General features: G+C 41.8%; 1 protein-coding gene across 1 annotated transcript; it reads right to left on the reverse strand.

Annotated features, from left to right (window-relative positions):
* Positions 1-1,895: 1,895 nt before the first annotated feature.
* On the reverse strand, positions 1,896-9,115 carry RBM22 (RNA binding motif protein 22). Its single transcript, XM_053377035.1, has 11 exons — positions 8,992-9,115; positions 8,196-8,249; positions 6,975-7,004; positions 6,410-6,542; positions 5,893-5,993; positions 5,605-5,777; positions 5,279-5,479; positions 4,938-5,102; positions 4,214-4,302; positions 3,412-3,546; positions 1,896-2,878 (listed from the first exon to the last, which is right to left on the reverse strand). The coding sequence occupies exons 1-11, from the start codon at positions 9,043-9,045 to the stop codon at positions 2,748-2,750; spliced, it is 1,266 nt and encodes a 421-aa protein (XP_053233010.1). The 5' UTR covers positions 9,046-9,115; the 3' UTR covers positions 1,896-2,747.
* Positions 9,116-10,932: the final 1,817 nt, after the last annotated feature.

Here is a 10,932-nt window from a genome sequence, read left to right on the forward strand (position 1 = left end):
AAGCTCATAACTGCAAAAGCCAAGATGTCAAGTTGCTGCTTAACTCTCAAAAGGAACCTAGTTTGTTCAGGAAAGTGAACCTATTTCCTTCTGAGAAGCATGAAGCTACATTCAAGTTCAGATGAGTTATATTTCCTTTGGTCTAAAGAGAAAAACAAGTCTGGATGCCAAGTTTGTGTCAAATACCACCCCAAAATTTTCTACGGGGTGCCATCAAAGTAAGATGCTGTAACAGTAAAAATCACATTAATATCTAGGTAATAGCAATAAAGATTTGAAAGCTGTCTTCTAACTTCATTTTTCGCTTGTCCTAGAAGCTATTTGCAGATAGTTTTTTGCATTCGAGACAAGACCCAACATCTAACTTGAGAACAGGGAGGGATGAGTCATATCTTTAAGGCCCAAGACAAATTAGGTTGCAGGGACACAGTAGCAGTTTGCTATGGAACCTAAATACAACATCACCATGGTGCTAATGAACTAGTGCTGAGAGAGCCAACTCTGCCATCTGATGAGAGGAGCTCTTCCCATTAGCTCTTGAGGAAAGCAACACAAAGTTTTGTTCTCGCTATTCTATTTAGCCTCATTAAATATGTAGCAGGATATGTGAAAGCTAAGAAGCCCATTAATATAAAATATTTAAATTTCAACTTAAGGATTAGAGAAATTAGTGGGAAATGGACTTGAGGGGGGAAAGCAGGGCAGTAAATTCATGCTTGCCATTTCAATGGAAATCACATGTAAACAGCATTCTAGGATTGCAACTTAAGATCTCCTTACCCACAAACTGGAAATAAAACAGAGAAAAGGGACTGAAATTAAAACAGGAAAAAGGATTGCCACTTAACTGACCTGTTTGTTACTAATACAGTTCCCAAAATGGTCCGCGAGTGGGCGCTACTGGTCTGATCACACTGTCCTGGGTTTTCAACTCTGCCTGTATTGTTACAGGCATTTTATAAAGCAGACCTACATATTCCAGATCTTGGAATAGATGAGAACATACCAGCAGTAATAGGAGAGTTTTCATTTAAATACTTACTTTCATTAATTTATAGCTGCTATTATTATTATTATTATTATTTTGTTTATTCAGCTTTGTGAAACTCCTGTGTAATTTTTATGGCTATTTTAAATTATTGGTATTTATGTGGCTATTAAACTAGGCAGTTTTTCTTAGATTGCTGTTAGTGATTGAGGGGCTACAACATGTAAAATAAATGTAATATTAAGAACATTAGCTGTCAGAGGGACTCTTTAAAAGGGAACTTAAAAGCTAATTCCTACCAAAGGGGGCACTTCAACAGCTATTCCGAACATCGAGAGTAGACTTTCCATTCCAGCTCCCATAACACAGCATATAGGCAATTTAATAGGTAGAAATATCAGACTATTATTTGTTACAAAATCCTTGTCAGTGAAGGAATAGTTCTAAATTTATGAACTGGAAGTGATGTTTACATTTGGAAATATGTGGGAAAATAAAATGAACTATATTTTAAAATGCTTGTTGCTTGGTTATTTGGTAAAACACTTCAATATTTGAGATTCATCTCTGATGTCATTTTAGAATTTGTTAAAGCCTCAATAAGGACTTGGGCACTTTTGCTTCAATAAGGACTTGGGCACTTTTGATAAATAGCATACCACCTGCAGTTTCACACCAGTGTGGGGGCCTAAAAAATCAAAATGCCTTTGTGCAAATGTTCATCAGTCACTTTTATATTCCATCTTTTTAGTAAATGGGGCAAACAGTAAGCAATGCCAAATCCATTTCTTTTACACAACTGCCTCTGGAAGCAAATTCCAGATATCACTGAGTGAACCTGCAAAGTGCTGTATTTTCTTTTTTTAGAAAAAAAAATGCACACAAGGTAATAAGACTTGGGCGTAGGTAAAAATATGATTCTCTTTACTAGGACACATGACAGACTTGATGCAGAAAAACAGATGGTACAGGGTAAATACCGAAAACACGTATCTAAAAGAGCCATCAGTAATCAAGTGTTGCGTTAGGAAATAAACCAGACTAGTTTCAGTAGCAAATGGACATGAAGGCCACGTAAGTCACAACTCAGAGAGTCACCAACCCCTTTAACAGAGGTTTTAACAAGCATGCAATGCTGCCGCCTCAACATTTTGGTAGCATGCATCACAGACAGAATCATGAATGATGGGAAACAGCGTTGAATAGAAAGTGGCACAGCATCCGTATGCCCCTCATTATAGTCTATGACCTCCCTGTATCTTTCCATTCCAGCTCAGCGCCAAGAGAAACTTGAATCTAGTTTTAATGGCAACACAGTAATTTGACATTCAGACAGATTACTACTGAAGGGCTTTCCAGGCCATTCTGAACAATGTTGGGTAGTTTCCACTGGGGATTACCAAACTGTCTTAAAGGAGGGTGTCTCGTTTTGTTGCCAAAGACTAGTTTATTTGAAAGTATGCAAAATTGAAAACGCTGATGGGATTTGTAGTTCTACTATAATTAAAATTCCTCTAGGTCATTTTAAAAAAAAGCCACTGTTTCCTCAAAATACTTGTATCAAGTTCTTTGGTTATACAAGTGATCTGGTTTTTTGTTTGTGTAACACAGCTGGACTGAACCAGGGCCGTGTGACTATGAAGGAGAGATATTTTGTTTCCTGCACATTGTAACTGAATGCGGTATGCTACCAACGTAAAGTTCCATAAAAAAAACAAAGAAGAAGAAGAAAATAAACAATGAGAATGATCTTGCGATGTTAGGGGCTGTTGTGCTTCCCGGCATGGGCACCCATTCTCTGTGGATCTTGAGAAGGATAATGGATAGGACCCGGAGCTCTCATGAAAGGAGGCGGAGGAGCCATCGCATGAAACATGTGTGGCCCAAAACCTGCGGAAAAGAGGACAGACAATCTTTGACACTTGATCAAAGCTTTTATAGGTCAGAGAAAATTCTCTGAATTTGTGACCGGCACCTGACATACTCCTTTAATTAATGTAAGATACCTTGATTTTGTTGTCTTTAACACAATTTCTTTCTTTTTTATTTTATTTTTAAAAGCAAGTTATCATTTTTTTATCCATCTTGCTTGGGTAAGCCACATGGCACTTTGTGGGGTGTTTCCTAGCAATCAAGCACAAGACTGGGCTGCAAATCTTCCATAGAAAAATAGTCTGACCCCACAATTACATTTCCCACAATGTTGCCTCACAAGCAATCACTTCTCTGCTGCTAAATGCCACGATAAAGTTGAGCGGGATGATTAAAGAAGCAAACACGCTCAACTAGCCTTCCCTTTTAAGCGAATAACAATAAAAAATGTTCATCATCCTAGAGATTAACTAAGCAATAGAAAGTAGATCCATAGATGCAAAGACAAGACATTCTGCTGCATATTTCCCCAGAAAACAAAGGAAAATTACCTGGGGGTGGGGGTGGAGCAATGCCAGGAGGGGGTGGCAGGGCAATGTTCACCACAGCTGGAGGGCCACTGGGAGGTAGGTTGAAGTAGTTTGCGGAGGCTGCCTCCTCTTCTGCTGCAGGAGGAGGAGGAAGAGCTGTGGGGACACAAAAGCCTTGATGTCAACCTTTTTCAGCAGACGAGAGCAACCCAAGTCCATGGAGCACTACTGCTGTCCATTTTCTCAATGTCTATTATTGTTCGTATAGGTTCAGTAAAGGAATTTCCTTCCCTATCAAAGCTACCTGACTCTAAATCAAATGCCTCATCTTGCCAAGGCCTATATTATTAGGTTTCAAATAAGCTCAACTACCCAACCTTTAAAGCAGGAGGGAGAAATCTGCAAGGCACTAGATGTTCTTGGACTACAACTCCCATCATCCTTGCCCCATTAGCTGTGCTGGCTGGGGCTGATGGGTGCTAGAGCCCAACAACATTTGGAAGACCACAGGTTCCTCATTTCTGCCTTAAAGTATAACTTAACTCCCTCCATCCATCCAGGGGTCCTTTACCTTTAGTTTTTACCTCCCTCCCTTCTGATAAACTTAGTCACAGACTCTCTCGTAAGCACAGTTTCCTTCTCTAGTCCTAATTCAGCCAGTCTCTAGCTATGCCAACTTCAAAATGAGACCTTCTTAACCTCTCAGAATAAAAATGTTTATTTCGCCCGTTTTCCAATTAAACAATTTTTCTGCAATTCTGCAATTCACCTTGTCTAGAATGTCAGAAAACCCATGTTTCTGAACAAGGAGCACTTTCCTTACCTCCAGGTAATCCCGGCACTGGCTCCAGTTTTATACCGGATTCTGTGATTCCTTCTCTTTCCTTTTCTTTTCCTCTGGCTGCTTGAGACCTGAAACCAAATCAAAGCATTTGAACTATGGTCAAGTATTAAGCTGGGTGGATGCTGGACTTCCAGATTTAAAAACAGCTCTTTGGTCTTGGTCATGGTGACTAGTTTGGAATCTGCTGAATTGATTGCTTCTGTCGAAAGGTGTCTTTTGTACAGGTACTGTAACGAGCTGGGATTACAGGTAAGACCTCTCCCTTACAGTAGCTGCTTCTAATCTCAGCTTGTTACATAGAGTGAAGATACCAGGTACCCTGACATCTGGCTGGTTGTTAGAGGATCAAATGCACATCAATCTCTGACTTTTGTCTTCTGGGTTTCTGGGGGTTTTCCTGTTGTTCTTCTTCTGTCTCTCACAGCTACAATAAACCTACCATTAAAATTATGAACTGGTCATTTCTTCATCAGAGGGCAAATGGGCAAATTTAGCAGGGGATCAAATACTTTCCCCCCTCACTGTATAGATAGGAAGAGAACCGGGTAGCTTTCTTAGAAGTGTCATAGCTCTATGAGAAGCTGCACGAGTTCAGCTTGGAGAATAAGCAAGATGGTGCTCTCAGCTAACTGCAGAAACTGTCAAGGCAGAATCTCTGAAAGAAAAATACATGTTGCCATCACTTGATTTCCTTATCACTCACCTGCCCCATTTCACATTAAGCCTGCGACCATTGACAATGAGCTTGTTGAAGGACTTCTCTGCTGCCACTTCTGCAGCTTGTCGGGTAGCAAACTGGATAAATGCACACTGTTGCCTCTGCACAACAGTTATTGTCCGGATCTCACCAAACTGATAGAAGTGATTCCTGAGGAGGAAACATATTCCAATAAAGAAATGCCCCTTTTCACATTCCTGAAGTCTAAGATGCTTCAAACCTAATACACTCCACAACCTCAAAGCTTATTGTGCAGACATACCAAAAGACATGCAACCAACACTGCCAAGCCATACCATCTGAAGTAGATCCAAAAATGCACTTACCTAAGGTCAGTCTCAGTGATGGTGTCACCCAGGCCACCTACATACAGCGTTGTAATTGTCTTGTCATCAGGTGGGTCCAAACGAGGCATTGTGGAAGCTCGTTTGAGAAGCTTGTCAGCCACAGGATCATTAATTCCATAGTAACGATCTTTGATATTCTGATCTGCAAGCGGATCATCTGGATCTGTAGGTTTCTCATGTCTAAGGATTCAAGAGCAATATTTCATGACATTTGTTGTTAAGTGCCAATTTCACCTGTCTCGTCTAACCTTTTAATTACTCCATCTGCTTTCTTGATAAAGTTTACTTTTTCACCATAATTATACCTGTAGGGACATTCTTCTCCTCTTTTGCACTCTCCTTTCACCCAGAATGAACAGATATGTGGACGGTTGCGTTTATAGTAAGGTGTGGTCCGAGCCAGTTTCAGCAACATGTCACTCGTGGATGTTGCCTTTCCTAAAGCACCAACAGGTCGGGTGCCATCAGAGTTCATGATCTACAAAAGCAGAGAAACAGGGATGTACACAATAAAACCAGGTGGAAAACACATGTCTTAGTGATCTGGTTCATTTACTTTAACGCCACTAATTACACAAGAAACATTACTTCACCTCTCTTTCCATATTTTGGGTGTAATACTCTTTGTTAACATCCGACTTGGGCATATCATCTTTAAGCGAGAGTCCAGCATCTCGAACCTGAATAGGCAAACCTAATATATAATGGGGAAACAGAAAATTAATATAAAAGCAAAACAATAATGACCACAAACGTTATAAGCAAAGTATTTAAGCAAATAGTTTGAGAGCATTTGAAAGTAGATCATGGACTAAAACCATGGACCTCTGTCCAGTTATTTCCCTTAAGAGAAGTAGGCTGAGCACATACTGCAAGAGACAATTTCAACTGTCTTTCAATTTCAACCCCAAATGTGGAAGGGGAGTCCATATACAATCTGTTTTTGTACTGAAATTGATTTTAGATGTTTAAATTTTGTATCACTCAGCATTCCAGGATCCTTTGAGATGAAGAACAGGATATAAAATTTTAACAACAACAACATTCTATACTCGGCAACAATATGTTAATTTTGTATTTGCACAGTATAGTAAAATGATAGCTACACACCATACTCCAGGTCAAGAAGGCAGGTCTGACAAACATTTTTCAGCTTGCTGCATGTTTGGCACACTTCTGTCTTCTTAAAGCGCATCCGTACACCCGGGCACCAACGAAATACTGTGAATGGCCTAGCACAGATCTGAGACAAGATTGCATTAACATGTAGCAGCCTATCTAACTATAGAAGAACACATGACTTTCAGTTGTCAACACTACATAAACTCAAAACAAGGGAAGTAATTATTGGAAGACTCAATGAGGATGGGAACTGATTGCAGAGTGTTTTGTCCTTTTTAGCCAATGCTATCTTTGCTGTTCTCCATTATTCCATTGTGGAAATGAATGATACGTTTTGCTGTGTAGATCTAGCAACACTGTTGTATACATGTTCTATTGACACCATTGAAGTGAATTGAACTAAACTAAACTAAACTAAACTGCATGAGTAAGATTTAATGCTTATCCTTTATTGCTGTGACACTAAATTGTCAGGAAATATTTCTACCAGTAATACAACCACCCTTTAAAATTATGTCACTGTAACATACTCTCTTTTGAATGACAAACATACCTTGCATTCTTTTCCATATTTCTCTTTGGTCTAAAATAAAGGAAAATACATGTTAGAAAAAATAACTGTATCCCAAGATTATATGCCTTTTGAAATCCAGTTTACCTTGTCAACTCCTACAAATTATCTCCACAATATATGTTAACTGTACTGAATGTTACTTTATCTGCTCAGACTGTCCTAGGGAACAGAAGAGAATTCACACTTTCTCTGATAAGAATATGCAAAAACCTCTGACCTCACATCTCTTTCTAAAGAGACTGTAAATCACATTTCTACAAGAAATGTTATCTTGATCTCCCTTCCAAGCATAAAGGATACTGCCTGCCAGGGATTCAATGGAAGTAGTCGTTTTTTATACACAAAAGGGAAATGTTTCTTATATTAAATCTTTGTGGGAATGGCTGGTTACATAACAGCTGTGCATGTACACCAGAGTGTAAATTTGAGCATTAGTAAAGAATAACTTCAGAGAAAAATGATTCTTATGGAGAGCCTGCAAACACAAATTGAGGCACATCACTATGATCAGTCAAACTGATTTTAAAAGGATTTATAAATGCTTAATTTCCAATCACAGACAAACAAGTGATCTAAATACCTACTAAGATATTCATCTCAATATATTTAACATAACCTTCTACCAAGGAAACTATAATACAATACATTGCTTATTCTTGCAAGTGAATACACAAGAACAATAGGGACCCCTGACCATTAGGTCCAGTCGCTGACAACTCTGGGTTTGCGGCGCTCATCTCACTTTACTGGCCAAGGGAGCCGGAACAACTTCTGGGTCATGTGGCCAGCATGATTAAGCCGCTTCTGGTGAACCAGAGCAGCGCACGGAAACACCATTTACCTTCCCGCCGGAGTGGTACCTGTTTATCTACTTGCACTTTGATGTGCTTTCGAACTGCTAGGTTGGCAGGAGCTGGGATCGAGCAACGGGAGCTCACCCTGTTGTGGTGATTCGAACCGCTGACCTCCCGATCGGCAAGCCCTAGGCACAGTGGTTTAGACCACAGTGCCACCCGCGTCCCTATTCACAAGATCAATACCTTAATCTAAAACATATTTTCTTAGAAGCAAAATCCATCACATAAAGAGTACATACTTTATAACAATGAAGTCAGAATTGGAAGTTCCCTGCAAGTTAATATCCTCTTATCTTTGTTTCATTCGGCTGATCTTTAGTAATAGCCCACAATAAACACATACCATTCGAATATAGGGGTTTTCTCCAAGACATGTCTGGCACAAAATGGGGAAATCCTACACAGAAGAAAAGAAAATAATTTAACTGCAAGCACATTTCACCAACCCTGAATTCATAAACAGGATGTCTATAAACATGTCTATAAACATCCTGTCTATAAACAGGACGTTTCAAATTGAATGTGAGAACGAACAACTCAGACATTCCTAATATCAGTAAATGGATCTGATGTAAAGCATTCAGTGTCACGGGCACTTCTGGGGCTGGGTGCTACTTATGTGTACAGTATCAGCTTTATTTTTAAGTGCTGTGTCACAATAGCAAAAAACGGCAAGAGGAGAACAAATGAGTGCAACTCAAATCTCCTGGTTTCTTCAGCCCGTGAGAGAAAGCACAGCAATGAGTTCTCACGTTTAAAGCATGCAGTTAAATACATCCTCCGAACTGCACTTCGGCATATTAGGCGAACAGCCCACACGCCCACTGCTGCACTATTGTGCAGCAACAGTTAACACCTCACTAGCTTCGCTAAGCTAGATTCTCCCCAAAAACGTCTCTTTTACAAGGTGGGAAATCGGATCGACTTCGGTGGTTAGCACGAGGCTTCTCGCTGCCGACTCCCAGGACTCCCTTGACCCGGCAAGAAGCAGGAACCCAGCCGCCTCACTGGGCGGGCGGGCTGGCGGCAGCGGATCCCTCGCCCGCGGGAGACTGAAGAGCCCCGATTACCTCCCCCCGCACCCTTCTCCTTCCCGCCCCGGCACCCGAGGGAACCACCCGGCCCCGGGGGGTATTTACCGCATCCTCCCAGTTCTGCCGATTATACGTGTTGGATCCCAGAGACGTCGCCATCTTGGCACGCCGAACAGGGGCGCCCGGAAGTAGACTGTCGGCACGCCGGAAGCGCTCCACACGTAACCTCGCCATAGAGATAGAGACGGGTAGAGTGGCAGTGCCCCGCCCCACCTTTGCAACGGGGAACCGGTGGCCCTACAGACCGGGGGAGGGGTCTTTTTTGGGGGGGGGAGGGAGACCTCTTTCTCCCATCAACCCAAGACAGCATGGCCGGTGTCCAGAGAGCTCATCTGTACCGAGAGGTCACAGGTGTCCTGCTTCTGTTTGCACAGGATTGCAGCCTGTCTGGAAGCCATAGAATGATAAAATCGTGGAGTTGGAAGGGACCACGAGGGTCATCTAGTCCCACCCCCTCCGTGGTGTTTAGTAGGAAATGCCTAGTGGGAAAGTGCTCAGTTACAGCCCCCACAGGCCAGTGGGTAGAAGCGAGACGTGAGAGGTAGAGCTGTGTCATAGAATCATAGAGTCGGAAGGGACCCCAAGAGTCATCTAGTCCAACCCCCTGCAATGCAGGAATATCAACTAAAGCATCCATGGCAGATGGCCATCAAAACTCTGCTTAAAAACCTCCAATGAAGGAGAGTCCACCCAAGGGAGACCGTTTCACTGTCTTACTGTCAGAAAGCTTTTCCTGTTGAGTCGGAATCTCGTTTCTTGTAGCCATGGGTTCAAATCCTACCCTCCAGACCAGTCGTCTGCATACCATTACAGGTCACCCCAAACTCTGAACAGTGCAAGATTCCAGAGGGCTTGGCACTTGCCCAGGGATTTTTTTCTTTGGCATGAGGTACAGCAGGGACTGTGGTATCTTTATGATTAAGTGTTCCATTTACACATATGTACAGTGGAGGGATCTCCAGCATTCACATCTCAAGAGGAGCTTCCAGCATTGGATTCAAAGGCAGCCAAACAGCCATCCGTCTCTCTTTTCCAGCTTGTCTCAGCCAGCCCACCAAGAGATCTGCCCTCCCTTCTCACCTTTTCAAACCTTTCCTTCTGTCTACATCAGGGGTGGCCAACTCCCAAGAGACTCATCTACTCACAGAGTTATAAACTGGCAGTGATCCACCCCCTTTGGGGGGTTCAGGTCAAAGTTCTTGAGCTTTTTTTTAGGGGAGCAAAAGTTGTTGAACTTTTGTCACACAGTTAGATGAGTCCCCCCTCCTTTCTCACACAGGCTTCACCCTATTGATAGGTTGATGACTGGCCATCATCAGCCAGCTCTTAACAGCTTATCTCCTACCTAGGTGGTGCCCTGGTTCGAAAAACAAGGTTAGCCTGCATAATCAGTGCTTTAACCCTAGCTCCCAGGAATCTATAACAACACTGATGAGAGTTTAGCTCAAACCTCCGGATGAGTACTCCCAACAGTTTTAACTAGGTGTTAAAGCAGAAGGGAACAAGATGAAACCTAGAGGCATCCCAACTGCTCTGTACTGGAGCCACTATGAAATTGTACCTGCAGATGGGCAGTGTTGTTCTCATATTCTGCTTTCAGGCTTTCCCCAGGCATTTTGTGAACAGGGTGTTGGACCAGAAGGGCCACTGGCCTAATCTAGGTGGCTCTTGCATTGTTTTCAGATGGAGGAATTTGTATCTCACACCAGGGATCATCTCATAACGTAAGACATTCCATGAGTCTACAAGGAAAGATGCTTTTCCTAAAATGGGAACTATAGGTTATAATTTCTATGAGTGATGCCCAATTAATATTAGTCTGATAATAACAAAGATTCCAATTAGCTCTTTGTATAGCAATTTTTAAAAAATTATGATAGGTGGCAATTTAAGCACAGGTACTTGCAGTATGGGGGCAATTTAAACATTACATGGCAGCAACCATTGGCTATAAAAAGGGGCAGTCTTATAGCAATTTAACCATCA

The sequence above is a fragment of the Podarcis raffonei genome, chromosome 2, assembly GCF_027172205.1.
Source record: "Podarcis raffonei isolate rPodRaf1 chromosome 2, rPodRaf1.pri, whole genome shotgun sequence".
Lineage (NCBI taxonomy): Eukaryota > Metazoa > Chordata > Lepidosauria > Squamata > Lacertidae > Podarcis > Podarcis raffonei.

Excerpts from the sequence above, each read along its gene's own strand:
- RBM22 (XM_053377035.1), bottom strand. The coding sequence starts at position 9,045 with ATGGCGACGTCTCTGGGATCCAACACGTATAATCGGCAGAACTGGGAG. Across the intron at positions 6,543-6,974 it reads AATATGGAAAAGAATGCAAG|ATCTGTGCTAGGCCATTCAC; the intron begins GTATGTTTGTCA and ends ATCTTGTCTCAG. Across the intron at positions 5,480-5,604 it reads GGAGAAGAATGTCCCTACAG|ACATGAGAAACCTACAGATC; the intron begins GTATAATTATGG and ends TTGAATCCTTAG.